Source organism: Heliangelus exortis, chromosome 5 (genome assembly GCF_036169615.1).
Source record: "Heliangelus exortis chromosome 5, bHelExo1.hap1, whole genome shotgun sequence".
Lineage (NCBI taxonomy): Eukaryota > Metazoa > Chordata > Aves > Apodiformes > Trochilidae > Heliangelus > Heliangelus exortis.
The window spans coordinates 14073056-14100592 of record NC_092426.1 but is presented as its reverse complement, the minus strand read 5'-3'; the positions used below and the strand labels follow the sequence as shown (position 1 = coordinate 14100592).

The window sequence follows — 27537 nt, the reverse complement described above, 5'->3', positions numbered from 1 at the left end:
TTAGCATGTTTGGAAACAAACAAGTTCAAAGGTAAGCAGGCAAATACAACTTCCAGTCTGGGATCCAGAACTGCCTTTGGCTATTAAGAATACAACCAGAGATAATATAAAGAACATGAATACTATATGTTTTTAAAGAGTTTGACCACAGTTTCCTAAATATTTTAATGATGTGGACAGACAGTGGTGTGAAGTGACATACAAACTTTTCTCCAAGATTTGGCAAGGATCTTAGGCCCATAAAAGCACTGAAAGTTTAGACTATGACAGTAATAATTAAAAGATTAGAAGATGTGAAAAGCTGCCATTTTGATAAATACTGTATTTTGCTCAAAACATTTTTTTTTTCTAATTTTGCCATGACTGTAAGTCAAAATGGCTTTAGTAATCCATTACTCAAATGCAGGAAAAATGGCAATAGAATTTAATATATTACTCAGATCAAAGATCAGTTACATACTGCTAAGACCCAGAAAAAGCATACATATTTGAAAATACTTGCATTCATTCCTAACAATGCACAACAGGCTTTCAAGCAGAATATTTTTTTGCTGCACTGCTTACTGTTAAAAATATCACTAAGCAACCACAAAAAGCTATGATTCTTAAGGTCTTTCTCTAATTCAGTTTGCTTATAGATTTTGCAAGTATTTCACAGAACTAATTCTTACAGCAACAGCAACTTTGGGTGCAAAAAGAATGCAGAAATCATCACTTTCTGCAGGAACATCTCCCATTGCCTCATTTATCATGTGATGAGTGAATGAAGAGTAAGTGGGACTTGAATCTTGTGAAACATTTCCACTTTCGTCTGGAAACAGGAAGAGATCTGAGCAAGATGGCTCCTGAGTTTGAGATCTGTCGTCTAAAACCCCTGTGAATTGAAGGAGAGTGGAAAAAAAGATTCAGTGTAAAAATCTTTTAAAAATATGAACAAAATAATGTAACACTTTACAAAAATTTGACTTCAATTACATCAAGGCAATTTTCTCACTGATTCTTGAATCAATTTATACTACAAAACTCTTCATTAAAAACAACCCACAGACACATTAAAAAAAAAAGCAATCACTTTTGTGTCTGAGTTTCTCATTCTGGTAGTAATCACCAATTACACTGACTACTGCTCACCTTCAGCCATCAACAGAGCGATCAAACACCATGAAAACACCGAAATTCTCTGTATGCAGTACAAAACCCTCAGCCAACTTAAATCTGGATTTAACTTTTGCCACAGCATGGAATTCATAATCTTTAGAGAAAATTCACTATCTTGCTCTATCTGCTAATTGAAAAAGTTCCTCATAGATAAAAGTTCTTCCTTTGATTCAGACCTGGATCATCCTCCTGGAACACCATCATACACAAGACAGAGGTCTTTGATTCCTTCACACTGCAGTCTTCCACCCATACTAACTTAGTGGGGTCTTGACACAGTCCCACAAAGTCAGATTCCTTCCTTGCTGTTTTCAATATCTCAGTAATGTGTATTTGACTAGAATATTTTGCATTATTGTTACTAAACATGAGAATCTGACTTCCGACATTGAAGGCACACTCCCATTCTTGTGGCAGCATTTCTACATACTCAACTTTCAATCCCACTTTTCTTCCAGAAGGGTTGTACTTTGTAAGCAGTCATTCCTCCAGATGATCCTTACCATTAGACTCTGGCTTCATGGCAGAAGCAGTCTGTTGAATCTCTATTTCCTCCATTGCATCACTCATCAAATCCCGTAAAATCTGCTGCTCTGATTCCGCCAGGACAGCTCCATGGGAAGATGGTTGGCTAAAGGTCTCTACCTGTAGGAGAGAAATTACACATAGTTACATCTTTAAGACAACTTCAATATTGTGTTGAACAAGATTTCACTAAAAAGGCTTGATACACAGCTCTTAAACTCTAAGTAGTAACACCTTAACTTCATAAATAATCAAGTGAGCTGAAACTGTAGGCTAGAAACTTCATAAAGTAGGCTAGATTCAGGGTATTTAGATCATCAGAGAACTAGGACAGCTCATATATGCACTGGAATTTCCTCCTTTCCACAGCACAAGCTATTTCAAAACATTATCAACCAAAGCAGAATAAAAGGAACTATTTTACTCTCTAATATATTTTAAGCTAGATGCAATCTATTAATTTCTTTGCAGGAAATATCATTCTTTGGAAATAGAATGGGGAAATAAAAATGAAACATACTACCAGGAAACAGACAGTTGATGTCATTTTGCCTATTTATACCTTCATTTTTGGCTTGCTAACTCCATGTTTCATCTCTGTCTTAGCGGGTGGATGTAAATCACCATAACTTGCAATGTACTGTATGAGATTCATCAGTGCAGCACACGAATCGGAGCAGGTACGAATATGGATTACATCACTGGAACAGTGCAGTTCAAAACGTGGTTTAGCCTACATAGCAATGATCAACAGGTAAGAATACACTTCAAATCAATCCAAGGTTCCATAAAAATAGCCTCTATAAATTAATAGAAAATAACTGTGTAACTAGTGAAAAAGGATTTTTAAAAAAGTATATATAAAGTAGAAAACATTCCCTGATACTAAAGTGTAATAAAGCAATTATCAAATACCAATCTGTAATGGAGAATTTACATTTTATATTTTATTTGTGATTAAATACTTACTCTTTCCTCATCAGAATCAGATTTTACTGCTGTAATGGTTAGTTCCAGCAGTCCCATATCCATAACACGAACATAATCTGAAAGACAATGAGTATTTAAAAAAAACAACCAAAAACCAGAAGTAATAAGCATCATCCTTATTATGTACTTTTGGTCATTAAATGATTTAGCATGAACATTTAAAGGAAACTTTTATGTCAAAACCTTTTATATCTCTGCCTTTCCATTTTTATGAGGATTATTCTCAGAGTTCAAGTTTCAGTTACTCATATCAAGAACTCAAATCTTTTCAGTTCAATACATCACTCCCACTACCACCATCTGTGTGCAGTGTAATCTTTTAAGATATTTATTCTCATCCCATCTGTGTGAGTTAAGCAAACAGAGACACACAGAAGCTGGGTAAGTATCCTAGCAGTTTTTTTAGCTGAAGTAAAAGAGAGGCCATTTTCACATTGCACTAGTCTTTCAGGACCACAAATAACCTATTCCCCTCTTTCTTGTTTAAGCAAGACAGGCATATCTTTACTCTGTTCTTCACTAGACATTTCTTACCTAAGATAAGTGCCATTTGTGTGCACATGGTTTCATGCTTTCTCCAACTCCTTTATTAAATATTGAAATTCTGCAATCCTTAAAGGCTGCTATGTGAATGAGAGCCAAACAGCTGGTATTACTCTTTTCAGAACCTAGAACTTTGTGCCACAGACCACATTTCAAGTTCAACTATTTAGAATACGTACCTCACAAAATGAAATCTCTTTTCTATGAAGATTTGTTTTTTAAAAATAAAAACTTTTTTCAAATATGCATTATGGAATTGTAACCAACTGCATAGAAATGTACCTCTGCATACACAAATCCAAATTAGAGCATTGATTTTCATCAACACTGCATCATTCATTCATATTAAACTTTATGCTCTTTATATGCTCAGACTTCTTCTTAATAGCCTTCATATATGCTGAATACACCTTAAATTTTGTTTCTTTAGGCTCTGCAATTCATTCATCTCAACTCAAACATCCTTACCTCTATGAAGATTCACCACAACAGTGTTGCACTTGTCAGATAGATGCAAAGCAGCTTCATCTAAAATTATCCTAATAGAGTGGAAAAAAGCCCCAAAATGTAAAGAAGCACGCTAAAGAAATGCTGTGCAAATAAATCACCAACTAAAAGCAATTTGTATAGAAAAATATTTTAAATAGAAGCAAATCTAGCATATCTTAAATCCAAACTCTTCAATATTTTATAATTTTCATAATTTCCAAATCCATGGTTAATTAACTGCAAGATATATTCAATTATATTTTATTTGCATTTCAATTCATATTATTTGATCGTTCCTAGGATACAAAATAGTACTTTGGAATTATTATGGAATTATGTGCTTTTTTTCCTTTTAATAAAGTAACAGGAACAGGTTTTCAAAGGTCACTTGCTTGTTCTATTGATAAAACCTTGTAACTTGGCAGATATTTCACTTCAAAACAAGCAGAACAGAATGAATATTCAAATAAGTTACAAGAAAGACAATTAAAATGTTAGAGGTGTTCAGTCATCACTAAATATTTCCTTAATTAATATACTGTCTCTAAATTACAAATCTTTAAGTAATGTTAAGGTGTTATTAATTAGCATAATAGACAATTTAATTTCTGGGCATCTTTCAACTGTATTAAAAATTGCAGAATTGATAGTTGTTGAGCAGAATCCAACTAAAACAAAAAAATACTTAACCTAATGAAGCATAGGGATTACACATGAGCAAAATATATTTCAAATCATGTAAACCATTGTGATCGTTTACACAACACAAATGCTTCCTAGGTTAAAAAAGCAGACAGGCATTGCAAGTTTTACAGGAGGTTCCATGTTTCATAATCACTTAAATTATACCTGAGAGTAGAAGAAGATTTATCAACAGCAACACTACTGGAAATGCTGAAAGTTTCAACAGTAAGTAGAGATCTCACTGGCAAAAACAAGGGCCTAGCAACAAATGAGAAAAAAAAAAAATTAACACTGTACCTAATTTAGAAGTGCAATCTAAGCCTTTCACGTTACCCGGCTCAGGTCTCTCCAGGCCTAAGCAAGTGCTTAAGATACTTCAAATTCCTTACAGTTTTGCTAAGTGTTTTCTCTAAACAAGTCTAAATAAATACTCTTTAAATAAGTTAACCCAAAAGCTCCTAAGGAATACATACATACATGCAGTACTACCAAGTGACACGTATTTTATTTACCTGTAATCAAGAGCACAGCTCCACAGATGTACATGAAAAGTTGTAATTGTAGCTGGAGGATTATATCCCAGGACAGGCTCATCAGAAATATTCAAAAAATATAAAATCTAAAAATCGCAAACATAATATTACAATATTTCAATAGCTGTTAAATTAAAACCAATTATCCATTAATGAAAATTTGGATCAGATATGACAATAAAACACTTGATTAGTGGAAGGAAAAGAGAGTAAACAATCTCAGATATTTAAGGGTGCTTACCCAGTATCCAAATACAGAAAAGCATGGAATATAAACAGGGCAAAAAATACAACATCCGAATTGCAGCCTCAAAGGTATGGAAAAGACCAAGCCACAAATGTCTAAGTGGATATTTGTACTACAATCCATTTTTAAAGCATTTCCCAAATACAGTCTCATTCATCTTTCTTTGCAGTTGTTGCTGCTGTTTTAATATTTTCTTTATCTCAAAAGCCAACCGTTCTTGTAATACTGTACATTGTTAAAGTTATCTTCAAGTTAGTTTCATTGTTCTGGGGGAAGGGGACATGAAAAATGGACACAATCAGAAATATGTGCATGTATGTTTTATATACTGCTTTGCCATGTTTTACTGCATAAAATAAACTCCTATCCTCCTTTTTAAGATCTGTCCTACTTCTCTCTCAAATCCGTTACACAAAAAAGTTGCTGAATTATTCCAAGACAAGGACACACCCACACTGTTAGCCTTTAATCATTTCCTCTTCCTCCCTATTTACTGTTTTTTTATTTATTTCCCCCCTTCCTCTCAAAAAAGATTTCCAAATGCACTACAGACAATGTTAATTGAGCAAAAATTCAGAGCAAATAAGCAACATGGTGCAAAGCAGGTTACATGAACACACAGAAATATAACACTAAGAAAAGAATAATGACACAACAGAGTCCAAAGTGCCAAGTTCAGCTCCATGCAGTTACACAATAGAAATGCATGTAAAAATAAGCATACCATACATACCAGAGGGCAAACTTGAATGTCAGCATTAACTATCTGTAATCCAGTATGGTGTAAGGTCATGCAACATCACTGCTGTTGTGCTAATAGCACATCCTAGCCCATGCATATTTACACACAGCTTCCAGATCAAGACTCTCTAGCCCTATCTGCCATGCTATACCTCTGCATTCACACAGTACAACCTTTCTAATTCAGAAGTTTTCATGGCAAGTTTTTATGCAAACCACTGCTTCCTACTTCCCCAGTCTTCCTTTCCATTACTGCTATTCAAACAATGTAAAACAGAAAATGCACAAGGGAGAAACAGGATTTGAAGAATGAAGTGAGCAGGAGGGAAAAACACTTTTTTTCAGCGCTGCAAGTAGCACATTTGTTGGCTTTGAAGGTGGATTTTTTTACATCAAGGATTATCAAGTATTTGAATAGCACTGGACTATTCAGATTTTCCACCTGAACTTCTAGGAAAAAATACCCCAAACAACAAAACCAATAAAAACAGACCCTGAAAAGCTACCTGACATGTTGTGGGTTGAGTTTAGGATGATAACAGGAACTGTAGCAAATGAACACACAAATAAGAATTTTTGATTAAGACTACAGTCTTGTCAATGGTCTCAAAGATAGAAAAGTATAGAAAAGTACAAAACACTTTCAAGAACAGAGTAGAACAAGACAGCCTAACAAAAATGTTTTCCATAGAGGTTTGGTTTGATAGTTACAGCAGTTGTTTAAGCAATGAGACTGAAATCGAAGATGCAGTTGAGAAAACTGTAGCAACCTGACCTGTTCATGCCAGCTTAAACCTGAAGGCAGAACTCTGTGCTGAAGAGTGGCTCCTCTTAGTCCAACAGCAACTAGAAATTCCTGCACAAGAAAAGTTGCATGAGTTAGTTTACATGAAATACAAGTAATTATTTGACATCTCATTTATAAAACAGTCATTCTTTTGCTCCCAAAATCTCCAAGTGTCTAGAAATTAAAAAGGATTGTGGCAGAATGAAAGCGTTCAGAATACTTAATAAAGAAAGCCTGGCTAGTTATAGTGCAATACTTTTTGTAACAGGATAATCCAAAAATTAGTTTTGTAGTGGTGGCAGGCAGGAAGGCTGCCTCTTCATTCTTTCTGATCTGCAGATTCCTTCTTCTCTGGAAGAATTTACCAACCTATTTGTCACCACTATGCCAGCTACGATGTAATCTTCTAGCCATGCTAATAAGTGCTGCTGTCAAAGCTAAGCATACCATTCATTTACCCATGCCACTCCAAATAGCTAAGCAAAGGATGCCTAATAAATGACACTGCTAGTGAGCTGAGCAGAAAGCATTAAACTCTTTCCTATTTGTTCTTGCCTGGTTTGGCATCAGATTATATCACAATCAAAATAAAAACAAGAAGAAGGTCAAGAGATGTATTTGGTAAAGAAATACAGTGTGGTCAGCACAGTGAAGCACTGGAAGAACTAGTAATTTACACAGATACTTAAATTTTACAATCCACCCAAGAGATTCCAACAGAAAATTACAGTTGGAGGATGAATAGTTCAGAATTACATGGTTTCCTCATCCCTACCCCTTGTAACCCCACATACAGATGCTTCCATATAAACGGAGATAAACAGTTTGTAAGAGCACAAATTTGAAAACACAGACCTTTGTATTACTCTCTAATTTATCTGATTGGATTTTGACTGCCACGGTAAGCATACTTGGACAATCCACTCCTACACCATCTGAAGTAGTCCTTGTAAGACCATCTTCTTCAGAGAAACAAATTGTAGGTTCTAACCAATGGGGACGTATTGTGCTGGGTAGTCGTACTTCAGAGGAAGGGACGACTCCATCTACCATACCTGCAAAGAGATCTTAAAATGAGTTATTTCATACTTCAAAGCTGTTATTGATGAAATTTTAAGTAAGGAAACTCCTTCTGATGCTTAATGTCTTTAAAATTATAGTAATTACTGAAGTTAGGCACATGCATTGACAACCAAAAATTGTGAAGGGGAGGTTACAGAAGATCAAGTATTTCAAAACACAGTTCTAGCTAAAATCACTAACTTTGAGGCTTAGTTTTTTAATTAATTACTTTATTTAGTTTTATTTTATTTAAATTTATTTAAATTTATTTTTTAGTTTTATTTAGTTTTTTATTTATTATTTATTATCTTGCTCTGAAAATTCACAAACTTGACTGCCACTGACTCAGAAACATTTGAGGGGAAAATCTTAAAAGATTTAGCAACATCAGCCACACAAACTGCATAATAAACTTAATTTTTTTTTTGTCTGGTGACTATAGCTAGCTGCCCAGAAAGATACAGTAGCCACTGTTAACCTGTACCTTTTCCAATTAAGTAACAAGTAACACATAGGAAGTGTTTAATTTCATAATAAAGAACAGAATGTACAGCTATATTGTCAGAGGACCACAATATCTTTAAAGACCAGCAGTTGCCTAGGAAAGCTTGAGCTAAACTGTAACTAAGTAGGTACAGTTATCATAAAGTTGTACTACTGTAGCATATATAGGAGCATGATCCAATCATGAACTAAATCCATTGGGCCAAATTATACATGATCAGAGGAAAAAAAAAACATTAAAAAGACAGCATTTCTCCTAAAAAACTTCAAGCTTATCTCATTTCAAATTTAGTCACAAAGCCACCTCAATCAATCCCATTCCTACCTTGATGATATAAATTGAGGCTGCTGGAGTGGAGACAAACATAGTGTCTATCCTCAAAGCCTTCATATTTAGTCACACTGAAAAGTGAACCACTGTTGAACTCCAACCAGAATTCACCATATTTTCCTTCCAGTGTATTTCCATCATCCTGCTGAAGGAAGATGAGAGATGACAAAATGGTTGCTTGCCACATGTGTTCTAGCTTAAGAAAGACTAAATTAAAATCACACATATTACCAATACATATTTTCCTGCTTGCATTTAGTTATTCTCATATAAAGCAAATTAAATGGAACTGCTAAAAATACTATGCTGGATTATTGTCTATTACAGCAAAACTGTATGAAGAATGCAGAATTTTTTATGTACTAGAAATGTTGTATGATATAAACATACAAAAAATAATATTAGAAATGGCTGTAAAACAGTACATACAGCATGAAAACAGTACACGCAGCATGAAGACAATATCATGGTCAAAAAACCGTAATTTTTTACAGCTCCACTGTCTCACCTTCACATCCGTGAATATTGACACTAATCCATGTGTCACATTTAGCAGAACAGACAGAAAGCTTTGTGAGTTCTTATTCTGGGAGTCAAGCTTTTTCCTTCTGCGTGAACGATAGTTTGGATCAACAGTGGAATAATACTGTAGTGTTTCTTCCTCAGATCCACTCTCGTCATCTATACATAAAATGAAAAACAACTAACTCTCTAGTTAGTACATAATTTTGCCAACAAGTCATTGTTTTGGCATTGGCAACATGATTCAATTTCACACTTATTTTAATAGCAATCTACATTTTTTTTTCTTCTTGGTTTAAAAGTAAATCCTTTAAGTTTGCAAGTGCTTTCCCCAATCAGCTTAATCACTTCAGCCACTTCAGCTTTTGAATCACTATAGTGTCTAGATGATTTATTAAGTGTATTACCATAATGAACTGCAGATTTAAATTGACTAAAGCTGTCTTTACTGAAAGTGTTGATGAGCTGGCTGGCCACAGATAGTCCGACACCATAAGAAAGGTTTTCAAATGTTTCTACAGGAGATGGAGCTGTGGGTTCCCACAACAATAAATCGTTGCTGATCCTAGAAGAAATACATTATACAAAATGTATTACTATATTCCTACTTAATATAAGGTCAGTCAAGCAATTATTTCCTTTGCAGACTTCACATAATAGAAATTAATTTCATAAACAAGGAAAATAAAAACATTCAAGAGCACAAGAAAGAATAACGTACTCATGAGTAAAAGCAATAAATAATGGAAGTAATTTTTTTCTGTAATTATGGTATGCACAAATCAAATTCTAGCATTTGACAGTGATACAAAGGCCTCTAATAGTATTTCATTTCAGTAGGATGTGGGGGGTGGGGTGACAAAACTATTTTGATTACATGAATTTTGAAGCAAAGTTGTAGGAAACATTAGCTCATTTCAATTCAGGTGAGACTGTGTCTATTGGGGCAAAGATATAAGCAAAATTCAGTACAGAATTACATAGACTGTATAATAAAAGGTTCAGTTTTGCCACTTCGGAAGTCAAAAAATCCTTCGGAAATAAAGTAACGTCTACCAAAAGCTAAAATAGCATCTCTCTTTCAGTTTATAACACATAATATGTAGCACAATACCTATTTTTAGTTGATTTTTATCTAGTTGTATTTCTTTTTTTTCCAGACAGAAAAATAACAAATAAATGGTGAACGCCTATCCGTAACTTGGATTCATCTTCTCTACATTTTCATAAGCCTTTGAAAACTGGATTGGTAAGGGTTTCCCCTCCGCCCCCCGACTTGTAGGTTCCTAACTTTAAATGGTGAAATCACTGAATAAAAAAAAATTTAAAAGTGAAGGCAACGCTTTTTTAGAGAAAGCAAATGAAATATTAAGAATAGATATAAGAACAAAGTATTCACTGAAAAGACTATTTAACTTTACACTTTGTTCATAAACCCTGCAGAAACAATATTTAGCACCTGGCAAAAAAAAAAAAAAAAAAAAAAAAAATCAGATACATGGCAGTGGCATCTGATGTTAACTTGAAAGAATATTTAGGTAGTATTTTATGTTCTTAAAAACTGTACAAACAAATTACTGCTCATTCAATTGCTTTTATCAACAATGAATAGCAGAACTAAAAGTACAGGTCACAATAATCAAAACATTTATCATACTTGCCTATTGTAAAGTTTTTCATAAAAGTTTTTGCTTGGTAATGTTAAGTGAATGTTTGGTAACATGAGTTCCAGTACATAATGAGAATTGCTAATTGTTTTATCCTGAAACTCGGTCATTTCAACTACATCTCCTGGCATCACCATCTGAAAGAAAAAAGGAAAAAAAAACTCATGTAAAAAAAAAAAACCAGAACTGGAAGCCAAAGGATGCATAGTGAGAATGTATTAATTGTGTCTACCATAAGCACAAAGCAGTAACAAAATTTTGTAGTACCTCTTCATTTTCAAACATGACCCTACGAGAAGAAAAAGGAGAAGGCTCTGGTCTTCTAATATCACAGACATCCTTCAAAGAATGAGACCCTCCTTCTTCTTCCTCTTGGAAGTTATTATCACCTTCTTCCTCCTCAGCTGCTATCCTCTCCAGAATAGAGTGCACAGCCAGAGGGTTTATTTTCAATACGATCCTGACATTGGAGAAGTTAAACAGAATAAGCCATTAGAGATGCTTAGAATTTTTGTATTGATGCACAGTCATGTCTCCTAGCTCTGCTAAGTAACCATTAAATACACACAGTCTAAATAGCAAAAATACCAAGGATTTTTTTATCAGACAACATTGTGTTGTATTTGATAAAGTGATACCGTAAGAAAGACCAAACCTATAGGCAAAAACTGACAGAAGAAACAAAACATCATATAAAATGCTTTTTCAACTTCTTCAGGACCTATGTAAAACTTAGTGCACTCCCAAAATGCTGCTTGCATTACTACACCATCAACAGCTACTAAGAAATACTACATGATGTACTGCATTACGTGCACATAACGTTATAGAAAAATTCATTTGAAACATTATAAAAGAAAATCAGACTGAAAAAATGCCCATATGAACACACTGTCAAAAAGCCACTATATTCTGTGGCAAAAAAAAACCCAACAAAACGAAAAAAAACCAAACACATGTGGCAAACTCTATCAAGTCTAAAATTGCCTCTTTGAGCATCGTATGACATGCTATAGCTGTAAGGAACTTCTGGTCAGTAACTCTGAAGTATCACAATTTAAATTACATGTAAGGCAATACAGTAAGCGAGGCACAATATAATTATACTTACTGCTGCTTATACCAGCTTATACTAAAATTCTGAAGCAAAATTTAAGGGATATTTTTGTTTGTCTGATATGATGATCAATGTAAAAGCAGGAGAAAAGACAAAGTGAAAAAAAAATCCAAAAATAGCAGAAAGTTTCAAGTTTCAGTCAACTCACTTTCACTGAAGTTTACTCAAATCTACACAGAAAACATTACATATACATGAAAATCATTCTTTTTTTTTTTAATAAATTCTTGGGTTCTTTTCAACAGCTAAATTGTCCTTCTTTGCAAATAATTTTATAGCATTTGCCACGTAGGCAGTCATATTAAAATTAGAAAAGTAACAGTGCTTCATAAAAATCCAAACAAACCACATTAAAAACCAAAATATTATTTTACCGAGGCCAGTCAAAATTGTCTGATGAAGATGTTATATCTCCATCTACACCACCAGACACTTGGAAAAATTTTATTGGTGCTTCTGTGTTATCTTCTTCAAATGAACCTGAATAAAAAAAGATTTTGAAAAAATTAACATAGGAATGACAGCTGATAAGTTCAGATTGCTCACTCCTCAGGTTGGAGTCCAACACGCTAACTTAGCAATGTAGTTACTAAAGTACTTATGTAAATTTTGTCCCCTTTTCCTCCAAAAATTAAATATCAATTTTGAGAAAAAAAAACCCAAACATTTCCCATTCTCTTCTAGCTTGCAGAGTTAGAAACCCAGATGCTTCTAATGCATATATCTGCACATATTTATAGCACCACTACATTATGTCACAGCCTTGAGAAGTACATGGGATGACAAAACAGCAAAGAGGGCTCCAAATGTAAAACACTCCCTCAGATTTATTGCTTTGAAAGATAGTAGAGGAATAGATTTTTAAATTTTTCTCAATTACAGTTATTTAGGACATAATTCACTTCATTTCTAGACTAGACTTGAGATTTTAATTTGCATAGCTGAAGCACTCCCCTACTAATCTACAAAACTTACCCTAACATCATGATAGAAATAAACTAGAATCTCTGGGATCTCAGTTTAGAGTATAACAATGTAACAGAAAATAACATAAATATTAGCTCAGACCTCAATATAAGAATGCAGGCATTACACATACATATATTAGCCCCTCCTCTTAATAGTATTACTTTGAGTCATGCTAATTTTTTAGTACAGAACACTGAACTGAAGCAGAGACATCTGCTCCACCACATGACAGGACCTTTGTCTCAATTATGTAGCATCTGGTAAAATAAACAAGGTGAATAAAATGTTAATATTCTTACCAGTTAGCTCTTTAAAGGTAAGTTCTAATTTAAGTTGCTCTGGAGTAGACCCTCCTATAAATTCAGTTTTAAATTCTGTATCTGTAAATTCAAGATGAAGAATCTCCTTCTGAAGTGACTTCTTAAACCATGGTCCTCTTTCCTGATCTGACCGAAGGTCGGGAATTGGGAACCGAACAGAGAGATTTAATACTGGGGCTGTGACCTGAACTGAAACTCTACAGTTTGCAGGAGTATGCGACTCATCCAGAAAAACTTCAGCAAATGCTTTATGCTAAAAAAAAAGGAAAATAAAATCCAAAGTCAACAAAATAGCACTAGAGTATGGGGAAAGATTTTGGCGATGTAATATTTGAAAAAGATTAATTTTTCATTTATGCTAACACTTAAATGCTGCTGACAACCTGAGCCAAGACAAACTTCTGTTGGTCCTCAATCACTGTAACACAGTGCATATATTGTTCCCCAGCCTTTCTATTACCTACCTAGAAGTGGGTAAGGCCCAGAAGAGGCAACTGGGCTGTGACACCTAAAGGTTTTAATATATAAGTCATCAAGGGTTTACATCATCTGCTGAAAAGCACAATGGGAACTTAAGCAGTTTGTAAACCAGCTACTGTTGTCTCAGGTCTGTTATCAAGCATACAATCACTGAATCTTGAACAAGTATCTGCATCAGATGGCTACTGTTCTGTATCAGGAGTAAAATCAAAGAATGGAAAAAAACCCAAAACAAACAACCCACAAAACCAAAAAAACCTAACCACCACAAATCAATCAGAATTAGCAACTGCAGGCATAGTGCCATCTTCCCTTCCTCCTGCAAAAAATCAGCAAGTTTATTAAGCAATTTTGCTTTTAACTTACCAGACTTATGTGCTTGTTGCAAGAAGCATACATGTGAGATGCCATCATCTCCACTGTAGTTAGTTTCTGTGGTTGAAGTAATGAATTTAATCTGTCTACAATACTAATATCCAGCTCACAAAACACCGGACTTAATTTTATTTGTAACTCTGCTTTATGTGGAACAGAACTCAGTCTCCCTTGAGTACCCTGAAAAGAGAAAAAAACACAAAAATCCTTAGAAAGAATATAGTGCAACAAATGATACTGAGAGTTCCATTCAAAAGATCCCTTTCTGGAAAAATCACCAAAACTAGACAAAGTTTATTATACAAAAAACATAGCACTTTTAATCTCCAACCTTACCTGAGGTCCTCTGTTATCTGAATGCTTACAATGAAGTTGAAGGCATGGCATGGCATGAGAATCAGTTCTTTCTTCAGAACGAAATGTCAGCAGCTTTAGAATAAAACAGAATAAAAATACTTAATAGATAAGGAAGAAAAAATTGCACATTTATGACGTCTTGCATAGAACAGACAGTAGGTAAAACCTTATATTAAACACTGCAGAATAGCCCCAAATATAGCCAGCCAGAATAGCCAGCCAAAGCCACTTATTCAGACACATGGATGCCTCTAACCATTAAAAGCTGGAAGAATAATCACCAAGCAAAGAAACATTCACATTGCTCAGTTCCATTTATTAATTTTTTGAAACCATTTACACTAAATCCCAAAGTGTTTTATGCATATTTAAGAGACGTAAACAGGCTGAGTCTACCTACTTAACTGTATTCTTCTCAGGTATGATAGCAGTTTCATTCGCTATTTGTGCTTGCAATCAAAATAAACTGCATCTTAAAATCGTAACACAGTAGCAAGTAAAAACAAATTAAGATCAGTAGATTTTAGAATGGTTGTAATCTCAGTTACACAATTAACAATTAATTTCTTTTCTATACAACTCCCTATATTTTTTACATACCTCTGTATAGTGAGGCTGAATGGAATGAGAGTCAGTAGAGAAAAGGCATTCTAGGAGCTCCATGTTCCCAATGGATAAATCAGTACTAAAACTCCGAGAGGCAGTTCTTTGTCTTTGTTCATAGGACACTTTGATGCCAGTACCTATAAATCTGATTTAAGAAAATAATGAATTACAAAAAAATAGCACAAAGCAATAAAAATTATAAAAAAACAAGATACAACGTAAAAAAGGATTGCAACAGTTCAAGAATAATTATTGAAACCACCACAATTTCTTCAAAAATAAGAAAAAAAAAATCTAATTATGACAGATAGCAACAAAGACAACAGCACTCACTTATGTTACACATTCAGCAACAGTCAGTGTAGAGAAATTTGGAAGAACATTTTAGACTCCTAACCTGCAGTGCAATTCACACACATCTGGGAATCTAACATCTTTATATAGACAAGAAAAAAAAAAAAAAAAAAAAAAAATCACATGCTGAGGAAGCCTAAATTACACATATAAGAAAAGATATATATGCACTAAAGTATTTCACTTCATACACTGTATTGGGATAGTAAAAACTTCTGGAAAAAAAGACAGCTGAGTAACAATTTTGGTCATGCTTAATTTTTCTCTCTGCTGAGGTTTTATTTTGTACTAAGTAAAACCCTACGCTCCTTCAAGTAGAAAGATATATATACACTGGAATAAAGATGGTCCTGTAAAACACATCTACTTCTAAAACCTCTAGAATTCTGTGGTAGAAACTGTAACTAGTTTAATTCATCTATTGTTGAAAAGAACTAGGTTGATTTTAATGTTTATGCAGTTTTCTTCCTTTTTTTAATTAAAAAAATAAAGTCTTGGACAACAGATGTGAAAATTCAAGGCTATTTAAAAATTAACAAAGAAGTCTAATTCAACTCAAATATTAGGTGACACAGTTTCTATGGAAATAAACTTACTTTATTCAAGTTTACTTAAAAGATATTTTTTGTTAATTATATTTATTAATAAGCAAAGTTATACCTAAGGTGATCATGAGAACAAGCTTCTGCAAATACTTCTCGGAAGGACAGAAAATCTTCTGTTGAAAACTTAACTGGCTCAATCTTTTCTATTCGGGTAAAGAAATCCCGAGCCATTGGTGTCAATGGGTTAATGTTCAGTGAACTTTCAGGTGGGGGCAAAGGGTCAATATGAAGTACAGACACTGAGAAAGTTCCAACTGCCAGTCTAAAAAGAAGCTCAGGTCTGGATTCATCCACAGACACAGATCTGGATGGAATAGCTGAAATACAAAATTAAGTTAACATAATTTTTCAGCAGTAACACATTTATAAAATCATCTTACTTTTGATTTTTATTTCTTTTTAACAGGCTGCTGCATAACAATTCATTTCCAGAATTATCTAGGAAGCAGAATGCAAAACAACTTTTTTTCCTTACATGTCCTTCTTAAGGTAGCCTGGTGAACCATGTTGGCTGCAAGTGAAGAACCCCTTGGAGGTTGTAGTTCTTGTTTGTTACGATCAAGAAAATCACCCCAAGTTGATTGAAGCTAAAACAAAAATATATGACAAATACCTTAGATAGTAGATGAAACATAAATAATATGTAAAGGAACAAACAGAAAGTGCATGCATAAACAATCACCAGCATGCTATTTCATGGCCTATTAGTACTCAACCAAACAATGCAGACACTTCACTTTGGGCTACTGTTTCTAATTCAATGTCTACACCCACACACTTTTACATAAAGCTAGATAAGTTGCTCCCTCCATGAATGTATATTCTCCTGTTTCTCTGTAAACAGCACAACTGTTGCCCATGGCTTTCATTAAGGAAAACATTAAATACATAACAGATTTGAGAAAGAAGGTGGTATCAACAGTTTAGTTTTTATGTTGTTTGAGTAATAATTTAACATTCTTTACTTTTTATTGTCATTCCCTGGGCAGTCCAAATTAAAAGAAAACCCAGATGGCACACAGGCACTAATTAAAAATAAAATAAATCAAAGTGTCCTATGTAAGCTTCAAGGCATTTGAAAACAAATAGATTCCATTTCCTGTCTTGGTAGCAGAACAGATAAGAAACTTCCAATAACATTTCCATTGCAAAAAAAAGAATACCTATGAACTTCAAATATTTTCAGTTGCCCTAGAATTTTATAATAGTTCCTGGTACATTGAAGAATATTTATTCAACAGTTTCAGACAAAAGTGTTAATTCAAAAAATATTTTAAATGTAGTTAGTACTATACCACTGTAGTGCTCAGTGGAGATCCTGCTGGTGTAGTTGTGTATGTGCTGGTTAAAGACAAGTCTAGATCCATAGTCGGAGGGTCTCCAAGAGGTGGAAGGGAGGAAAGGCTGTGAGACATGTCCATTTCAGCCATTGAGAAGAAAACTTCTTCTTCTAATAAGAACCATAGATAGTAAAGAGTTACCTTCTAATGGAAAAAAGTAACTTCACTTTTAACAGGAACCAAACTGCGAGGCCAGCCAAATATATTATTTAAAGAAGTTCTAGGTTTTCTTGACACTGAGTTTAGTAGTATCTATGGACAGAGATCACTAAATAAAATGGGCAAAAAAACTAATGGATACCAGAACAGTTGAATGTTTCAGTTTCATATTAATATTGGCATTGTTTCTATAAATTCACACCCTCTTTTTAAAAATTGACTTTTATATTTTTATAGTTAAAGTAATCAGCAAAAATTAGTGAAGTAAAAATATAAATACGAAGGCAATGCAACTATTATGCTGTCACTTCCTCAACATGCATTTACCATGCTGCACAGTAACATCCAGATTACTGAACAGTTTTAATAAAATACTGAATCAAGTCTAACCTGATACCTCATCTAATTGTTAATTTCTTATTCAACAGTACCATTAATAGCATACAACCAGCATCAAAAGTTCTTTTGATACTTACGCTAGTAAGATTAAAAGATGTACAATCAATTTATAATCTTAACAACAGGTTATTTACTCTGCTGCATCATCTTTTATACTTGCCACGACTAGAAGGTGTTCTGGCACTCTCTGTCTCATAGAAGCTTTGTTCAGATGATGCTCCTGCAGATAAAGACTCTTTCCTTAAGTAACGTTTCAACTCCATCTGAATCCGATACTCATCTTCCTGTTGCATTGGTCGGTTCTTCCTATCTTTATTTGACAATTCAATTCTGCTTAGGCTCTCTTGAATTCAAAAAAAAAAAAAAGGACAGAAAGACCACTGTAATTTCCTTACCAATATCCCAAAGAAAATTAAAAAATTAATCAGAAAATTAACTGTTATACATTTGTCAGTTGTATATCAGATGTGTATATGCATGCATTTTGTTGTTTGAGATTTTACTTGCCCAGAATATTCTCTCGAGAATACATTCATTTCAAGTTTCAAGACAGCATTTCAAAGTTACATATGCAAATGTGATCATATATAATATCAGCATATATTTTTAATCCCACCTTTAGGGACTAAGGACACAACCTCTTAAACGCCTTACTATCAAGGAATTAATATTTCAGGTTTGAAGATTATATCTATGGCAAACTATATGTAATGCTTCTCCAGCTGTCCAAAACCAACAAACAAGTCCAGTACAACAAAAGTGTATCAGTATCATTAGAAGAGTATTATGCATCTACCCAGGACATGACAAATCTTTTCAAAAAGATGACCAACTACCTATGCTAATGAAAAGTGTTATTTCCATAGGTAGGTCAAGAGGGGAGAGAGGACACGAGAACACTTTCTTCCTGCTACTGCACTTGTATAAACACTGCAGTTCATTACTTAGCAAATACGAACAAACTAACTGAACTACTGTCTGTTCTGTTTTCTGCTCCTCTCACTAAGCACAGGACAGACAGGGAACCAGAAAGCTAAGGTCCACCCGTGAAACAGGAGTCAGAAGAACCAAAATTGTTCTGGCATCCTGATTTTCTTTACCCATCATTTCTCTGCATCTTGTCCTATTAAACAGCCACTTGCCAAGTATTATTTCTTACCTAGATTTTCATTACCAGCATGTACAATTTGCACCAAAACATTCTGCTATTTCAGACAAAAACACCACAAATACTTTCTTTCACTGAGGAAACCTCTTTATCTTGTAAGATTTATTTTTCATCCACTGTAGTACATATTTAACGTTTACATAATGTTCACTTGCCTGGTCCAGCAATAGCTGCTATCATGTCCAACAGAAGATGCACCTGTCTTGGAGACAGAAATAGATGTACGGAGTCTATTTGTCCATCTACATCCAACTAAAAAAGAAAAAAAAAAAAAATCAAGAACATTTAAGGAATTTTGATGCTGTAGAGTATACATCCATTCCAGCAGTATCTTCATCCTCTACACAACAAATAGAAATGCAGAATGCAGATTATCTACAACAAAACTAAGTAGATTCAGTCCCCTTGAGAATCTGATCATTTTGTATGCAGTAAAACTAAAATCCTACATAACTATTAATTTAGTTAAAGACCAGGAAAGCACGACTAACCTTAGCTCCAGGAATAACTTCATTTTGCTTTAGTGTTAGACTCAACTCCATTCTACCAATCAGCTTACTGATCTGTACAGGGTCAGAAGGAGTAACTTCTGGCAAGTTTCTTGTTAATTGTGGATGTGGCTCATAAATGATTTTTGGATTCCAGCTAGGTGAAAGCTTTGGTTCACTTGCCTTAAAACATTAGAAAAATGAGTAAGAATGTATACCATTAAAAAAAAAAAAATTTAAAAACGAACGCCCAAACAGGCATTTCACATAAACCTTCCACACAAATTACAATTTTACACAAGCATATATTTGACAATGGTATTGATAACTGTGAAAGAAATAAGACATGTAAAATATGAAACATTAGGTCTCTGCAAAAAGATGGAGGAAGTTTCAACATAACAGTGAATTACAGAGGACTTCCACACATTAAAACTGCAACCAGATTCCAGTGTTGAATATCACTCAGTCCTAAATTCTCCATTTCATTCCCTCTTTTCAAAATCAACAGGAAATTATTATGACACTTATGGAACACAGATTCACGTAAAAGTTCATGTCCTACATCCTTCAGGATGAATCATATATGAATGTAACAATATATTCTACCCTTCATTAATTCACATTCTTATATATTTTTACCAGCTGTGTAGCTGAACAAACTGGGGAGGACTTTGTTGATGCAGGAAACTCATCCCAGAAGAAAGAGACACCTGAGAGCTGCAGTAACTTGTGAGCGAAAGCTGTGGGCTGATGTACATTGATTCCAGAGCACTCATCTGCAGTTTCATCACAGTACAGAGTTCTGGGAGACAAAAGCAAGGAAATAAAGACAGGTGCATGCTAATTGTCTATATTCTGCCATTTTAGCCTGTACATGCTCTCTCTCTTGCTACTTACAATGCACTGACTGACCCGAAAAGAGAACCACCCACTCTGTGGGAACCATTCCACTCTGTGGGAACCATTCCACTCTGTGGGAATGGGTGGAAATCTTGAATTTTCTACAGGATAACCCCAGGACAATTGTGACATGTTTCCAGTCTGAATATATTCTAGTGTATTACCTAGTACTTATGTCTAATCTGACCACAAGGTGAACCAGTCTATCCAGCACTTCTGTACATATTTTCATCAGCACATACACTACATGCTTCAGAATCTTATTTTTTTTTTTTGTATTCTACAACTATTTTACTGTTTTCTAAAAGTACTACGTAAAAGTAACATCTTGTGTCAAAATGAAAGTTGAAACTTAAAAGAATAGTGTCCAATTCTGTACAGTTTGTGAAATCAGTAATTTTAATAGTTTGAAAGTATTGCAAGTATGATTACACTGTCCTACAGGTGAAAAAAAATACTTCAAGAATACATATAGTATTCAAGTCAGTAGTAATTAAAAAGTAACATGTGGGCTCCTCTAAAAGGTCACAAAAAATGTAATATCTTCCTGTTTAATTTAGGAGTAAAATATATTGAAAAAAAACAGCAAAAAATGGCTTGGAGAAAAAAAAATACAATTTAAAAACAAAGTCTTTACCTTTCAATTCTGATTTCAAGTGCAGTTCCACTTTTGGAGTTTTCCGGCACATGTTCTATCCGCAAAACAGTGTCTAAAAAGGTAACTTTCACTCTCCTTAGAACTTAATGGGAAAAAAAAAAAAAGATACCATGGAAGTATTTAAGTCAAGTTACCCAGCAATGACATTTACAACCAATTTAAAACAGTTTTCCACTTTAAGTTCTCAGTGTCGAGTGGAAATAATCCATTAATTTGAATAACACACAACGACACCAAGTGACAATTTAACCTCCTCCTATATGTCTAATATGTACAACATGCCAGGCAATGGAGCTTTTCTGCTCAGATATCTGAGCAAGGGACAAGTCAAAGCAGGTTGTTCTACAACTCAGCATGGATGATTCTCAAAGAAAATACCTGCTTCATTGCACACCACGTCTGAACTGGTAAGTACTGCTATAGCACCGGGCTACTTTAGCTGAATACTTCTATTTCTGATTTTAAACCATTGTCTTAGCTCAGACATTTCAGCACTAGGTTTTCCACCACATAATGTGGTCATACACCCTTCATTTCATCCACCTTAAAAAACACCAGCAACACAAATCAGAGTTTCTAACACAGTATTTCTAACAACACAGTGTGGTTATTGACAAATATGTGTTACAATAGTAAGCTTTGTGTAAAACTAGATGAAAAACATTTCTCTTTATCTCTCAACAGCATCACCACTACCTCTAAAACTAAGACATCTCACCAATGACTGAGCACAGATTTAGCTGTAAGTGTTCTGGTGTAAAAAGACACCAACTTGCCCTGAAGCAGGTTTCATTCTGTCCTCTGAGGGAAGTACATTCATATTTTCAAAACTAAAAGGTGTTTTTTCCCCCCTTTGAAAATAAGATCAGTTGTTCTATTTTTCTGTTTAAATTATACAGGTAATGCTAACAAGTGAAAATTTGTAAAAGAAGTCACAGCAACCAAGATGTTATTTAGTAGAATGGAGACACAACATAAAGCGATTTAATCTCAGACATTAATTCAGATCTCAGTAATTAATTCATACCTGTTTCAATAGTTTCTGCAAATTTCTCAAGTCCCTCAAAAGGCTGGGACCCTTCTCCTTGTTCATCTGTCAATTTTTGGCTAAGACACTCTTTTGCAAGCTGCATACTACTGGTCATAAAACTTGACCAATACATGGGCTCAGATCCAGATGCTGCGGAGAAAGAGAAGTCTTAATAAAGTTGGCTGTGAACATTTTGAAACACGACAACATTAAATAATACGTTTGGCACATCCAGAAAAGAGTTTCAACAGCTTAGTTAGAAGTTAAACACAAACTTACCTATAATCTTCCTTTTTACACTTAACTACTTTAAGATCATTTATCTATTTAAATTGCATTGGTGACATTCTAGTACTTGAAAATTCAATATAAGAAACCAGGATTTAGTGTAACCTACCTTCAGAAATGGTTTAAGTGACAAATTTCTCAAGTACTTTTATTATATTAGTATGACTTTGCAGGCACAATGGGCAAAATGAAATAAAGGAATTTTTTTTTTAAGAATATAATTTAAGACTTCTTATTCCATTTGGAATATATCCTAGATGCAGACAGACTAAAGAAGGTTTAAGATGTTATCTTAGCACATTAGAATGTTTTAAGTGTCTAACACAAACCCGACATAATCGGTAGACTATAGCAAAACCAGAGAGCACAGTATTAATTACGCTGTGTAATTACAAAGTTTTTAGCAGCCAAATCAGCCTAATTGACAAAGCATTCCTATCAGCTAATGCCAAGCTCATTGTGAGCAAATACTGTAAAAGTAGATTATAAAAGTTAATCAAATTCAACACTCTATTACAGGCAAACTAAAGTAAAACTACCACAAATACAAACACGCCTAAAACAGGCAAAACATTCCAGTTTAGCATTCAAATATCCACTTCACTATTAAAATGTAATAAAAGCAGCATAGTGTATTTTTCCTACTATATTATAAAGTTCTGTGCATCACAGAGAAGTAAATGGATGCAAGTGACTAAATAAAACATCTTCTCAAAACTAACATTGTTTCAAGGCAATCATCTTACATCAGAAAGCAAGATAGGTCAGAACTGAGTTCAAATAAAACAAGAAAAAATGAAAAAGAGTATATATAATTACTAAAAAAAAAAAACTTGCAAATGATGGAAAGAAGGGTTTATGCATATTTTTCTCTTCTTTATTATGCATTTTAAATATTTTCTTCCATCTTCTCTACACTATAGGAAACACGAATTAAAAATACTTCAGACACTCATTCAAAATTTCCACACAAAAATGCACATGTGCCACACACACGCTAAACAACACATCTTGACAGAACTTAGGGAGGTTTGACAGTGAAAATTTTTCATCAGGAAAGTCTCAACTAGATCAGCCAGATTTATACAGATATAGACAAGCTGGAAGAACTCAGGCAGCCCTCTCAGCATTATAATTAAAGGTAGTAAGTACTTAAAAGTCATAATTTAGACTGAAATACCAATCAAAATGCATTTGTTGTTCTGCACATAAGAGAGGATGTGTACTTTACTCTGAAGTTGCCTAAGAAAGGCAAACTTCACTGTAAGCATTCTCATAGTCTTACACTGTTGTGCTGTCTTACTGCCACCAAATAGCCAGCTGCTAATGCCAACAGCATTTGGCATATACCATGTGAAAATACCTAGCAATCCTTGCCCCACAGTATTATTTCCATTTCACTACCTGTGAAACAATTTGAAAAATGAGATACAACGGCAGAAACACTATAAACATTTTAATTGAGAAACACTTGACAATCAATTAACTAACACCTGGCAGCTTCTTTATTACATTCTCTATCACTAATGTATATAAATTAAATGGCACTTTAAATAAGGATGATAACTGGCTAAAACCTTTTGCCTTTCAGAAACTACAAAGAACCTCCTTTTTTAATATTAAGAAATAAGCCTACCAAGCCTTGGTCTTGGCCTGAACACCATCTCTAATCCTTTAACTTCTAATGCACAGTTATCCTGTAGCAACGACCCCCATGGAACAGATAAAGAAATTGATTGGATGAATCCATCTGTGACTTCCAGAGGTGCATCTGCAGACTCCAGGATCTCATTAAGACACTAGGAGAATAGAATAAGAAGAATATTATCCTTTTTTAAAAATCACATCCATGATTTTGCATATAAAAATTAAAATATATTGAGGCAACCATAAAATTAATTATACTCAGACAACAAAATAGCCATACTATTTTGCACTTGAGCTACATTAGTTATGTAGCTTTCAAAATAATACAGGTTTCCCTGTGATAGCTATATAACCTGTATTTTTGCACTACACCAAAAAAAATCTGTTATCTTATTGTTATAAATACTACAGAACTGATGCAAGTTGATGTATCATTTCCCCAGCAATACTTTCAGAAAGCTGAAAATAGGGTTGCAGTAAAAAAGCAATTAGTACCTGGTTTCTGCAGCAAGAGTATTTCACTTGCATGTAATTTCAAAGCAATGTTCGTTTCACATTTCTTTGTGACACTGGAACAGTGAAACCAAATAATAAATCCCCTGCTGTATAACACACGTGCCATTTCTAAATCTAATTTTAATGTGTTCAATGTCCAGCACTAATTTAAATGTTGCAGCTCAATGGGCAGACTGATATTCTACAGAAACTGCTCAATTAATCCAGTCCTTTGTGGTAACATTATTAACAAAACTACAGTTAAGTTGGTCTCAGTATCGTAAGAGATACTGAGAAGAAAAAAATGAACACCAGCTCTGAAGAATAACCTAGGACTTTTAAGTTTTCAACAATGCTCAGAAAAGACTCACTTGTTGCACAATACACCTTTCATTACATCCATAGAGTCCAAAGAACATATTTTGAAAGGAAACATATTCTTCCCAGTTAAAACAAACAAACAAAAACCAAATAAAAAACCCCAAAAAAGAAATATGACTGTTTATGTCCTGATTCAAAAATTTAGTTACAACTGTAATTACCAAACAAGAGCTACCTAGGCTACCTTAATTAACAAAAATCAATCTAAATCACATAACAAATTAAGTGAATGAAAATCTGTAAACATATAAGACCCTACTGAAGACTCTGATTGTCATTTTAGACCATTATGGTCAACTGGCAAAAAGGTGTGGTTTTGACCTTCCCTGTTGAACAGGGCCACCGATTTTACTGGGGAAAATCCATAAATTAAACATGAAAAGCTTTTCTAAAAAATAAGTATTTAAAAGTTGTTTTCAATTTTAGTTATATTTAAAATGTTGTTCTAATTATATAGAATAATTTAAAAATAAATATTAACAAAGAAGTCTTCAGAAAACTACACTTTTCATTGTTATATTTCCAGGTGCAACTTTCTCATCATTATAACTTGTTGCTTTCCTTATGCTCTTATTAACTTCGCTTTTAGAATTTTGTTTGCATGTATGTTCAGCTTTTCTAGTTTCTGTTCCAAAGATCATTCAAGCAGCAGAAACAGACACCAACTTTAATGAAACAGAACCTGAATCAGTTCTATCAGGAAATTATTTAAGAACCAAACAATAAACTAAGATTCAGTGACACATAAGACTGTAGTTCGAACTAAATACAGGAACTACAGATGGGACAATTTTATAAGCTAAGGTACAAGTAATTATTTTGTACTTTCTAAAATATCACAATTGATTTAACTGACTTGAGCCTTTACATAATAATTTGCTAGAGCAGAAAGCTACCATATTTTGAATAAAACTGACCTGAGAATTACTCTGAAATAGAAATTTATGATGTAAAAGCAAAAAAATTCAACCATTATTTTAGGTAAATTATTCCATAAATGAGCCATTTGTTCCTAGAAAGCAGTAACTTGAGTATTCCAAGTGAAATTTTAAAACTGAAGTAGTCTTCATATAAGAACACTTTATTGACTAAATTTCCATCTCGAAATCACAGGAATTGTAGTAGGAAAATTACTATTCCATGTATATTAAAATTCAACAAGCATGATGGGGCACATTTTGATTTTTTTCTAGACAGCCTAGGTCTCAGGAGGTAAAGGGGTTGCACCAGTAGCCCCAGGTACTCCTACATATCTCTACAAGCACATACTATGTTGGATGAAATACTTTTGATGTTAAGATAAACAGAAGTATTCACTAAAGTGAATAAGACAACATGCAAAAAAATATTGTCATCCTGGTGATTCACAGACAACAAGTCTACTATGACTGGAGGGGGAAAAAGAGCTGCAGTACTTCCGTGACATCTGTTTTTGCAATCTGTCATACATGAGAAAGTCACGTGCAAAGAACCTCAAACATGTAATTGTTTACAAGCCAAATAGAAGAATGCTGACCTACAAGTGGGGAAGAAAATCTAAGCCTTATTGTATATACATTTAACCTCTGTAGATACATAACCAATTGTTCATTTAGTACTGGCTCGCACTGCTACCTTTCAAAGTATTTACATTTTAAATAATGTCACTTTGATTCGTGAAGGCTGCCGTGATACCCACTAGAGGGCATAATCATTCAATTAAAGCGAGACAGTCTGCCTGCCGCAGAGCACAAACTGCAGACACAGCCAGAATGGAAAGAAGGAAACAAACAAGCAAACAACGAAAAACCCCGCACTAAAAATGTGGCAATTTTGAGCGTTTCTGCTAACATCTGTCTCCTGTCACTGTCAAACATTTTCATAAAAACAACCGGCAAAGCATTATTTGAACACATCAGATATTCTCAAGTATTTTAAAACATGCCCAGCAAGGCCCAGTAACAGAAAAAAGTACAGTAAAAATGCGTTTGGAAAGTACTTTGTAAAACAATAAGGCTGCGTGCCTAACTTATCACCTGTGCTACCCTGGAAGTCAATGACTGACACACAGCAATGCTTAAGGCTCCTCATGACAGTCATTTAACTGGCAAGCAGAATCCAATAACATTGGTAATTAAACTAAGAAACTTTGAAATATTACAAACATGGCCCCAGACCTTTGGATTACTTCAATAGGCTGAAAGTATGCCTATGTACGTGTGTTTATATACACACGTACACTCATACATACATACATATACGAAAACAAGCTTCACTTGGTTCAAAGCATGGCAGCTCACCTGCTCAGTTAACTCCAGCTAAAGCAGATTTCCATTTGTCAACAAATACTTTCACCACTGCAAGACTAGGGAACAATTTTTAGAGATCTACATGGACTAAGCTCAGCATAATACGGTCAACAAAAACAAAAATACTTCCAAGATGAAAACAAAGCACAGCAAAAACAGGGATATCTTCATTATTTTCACGACCTCTGGTAACAGCTAGAAAACATGATGCCCTGCAACTACAGCAGCAATTTCTAGCAGTTTGGTCTATCCTAGGCTCTTCCCTGAAATACTGGCAGCTATTGTCTTCTCTTAGTTTTGGTTTCCTTTCTAATAATTAGAAAAACA

At 34.1% G+C, this 27537-nt stretch overlaps 1 protein-coding gene across 7 annotated transcripts in view; it reads right to left on the bottom strand.

Annotated features, from left to right (window-relative positions):
* Window positions 1-27537, bottom strand: part of ATG2B (autophagy related 2B) — a 44977-nt gene that overhangs the window by 16534 nt on the left and 906 nt on the right. For 4 of the 7 annotated variants that reach the window (XR_011726231.1, XM_071745657.1, XM_071745656.1 and 1 more), the window contains exons 2-30: window positions 24036-24198; window positions 22109-22261; window positions 21061-21163; window positions 20163-20325; window positions 19524-19703; window positions 19184-19284; window positions 18025-18203; window positions 17262-17416; window positions 16442-16553; window positions 16022-16283; window positions 15002-15152; window positions 14381-14473; window positions 14036-14224; window positions 13169-13442; window positions 12275-12380; window positions 11051-11243; window positions 10778-10920; window positions 9524-9681; window positions 9103-9275; window positions 8589-8739; window positions 7553-7752; window positions 6686-6766; window positions 4902-5008; window positions 4555-4647; window positions 3685-3755; window positions 2653-2729; window positions 2246-2416; window positions 1662-1803; window positions 672-874 (exon numbers count right to left, since the gene is read on the bottom strand). Coding sequence is in view for 6 of the 7 variants with exons in the window: in XM_071745657.1 (XP_071601758.1) it covers window positions 672-874; window positions 1662-1803; window positions 2246-2416; window positions 2653-2729; window positions 3685-3755; window positions 4555-4647; window positions 4902-5008; window positions 6686-6766; window positions 7553-7752; window positions 8589-8739; window positions 9103-9275; window positions 9524-9681; window positions 10778-10920; window positions 11051-11243; window positions 12275-12380; window positions 13169-13442; window positions 14036-14224; window positions 14381-14473; window positions 15002-15152; window positions 16022-16283; window positions 16442-16553; window positions 17262-17416; window positions 18025-18203; window positions 19184-19284; window positions 19524-19703; window positions 20163-20325; window positions 21061-21163; window positions 22109-22261; window positions 24036-24198 (4347 nt within the window). In the remaining variant the exon portion in view is untranslated. Of the gene's footprint in view, window positions 1-671; window positions 875-1661; window positions 1804-2245; window positions 2417-2652; window positions 2730-3684; window positions 3756-4554; window positions 4648-4901; window positions 5009-6685; window positions 6767-7552; window positions 7753-8588; window positions 8740-9102; window positions 9276-9523; window positions 9682-10777; window positions 10921-11050; window positions 11244-12274; window positions 12381-13168; window positions 13443-14035; window positions 14225-14380; window positions 14474-15001; window positions 15153-16021; window positions 16284-16441; window positions 16554-17261; window positions 17417-18024; window positions 18208-19183; window positions 19285-19523; window positions 19704-20162; window positions 20326-21060; window positions 21164-22108; window positions 22262-24035; window positions 24199-27537 lie in introns of all 7 variants that reach the window. The other 3 variants (XM_071745655.1, XM_071745658.1, XM_071745659.1) reach the window with 3 other exon arrangements.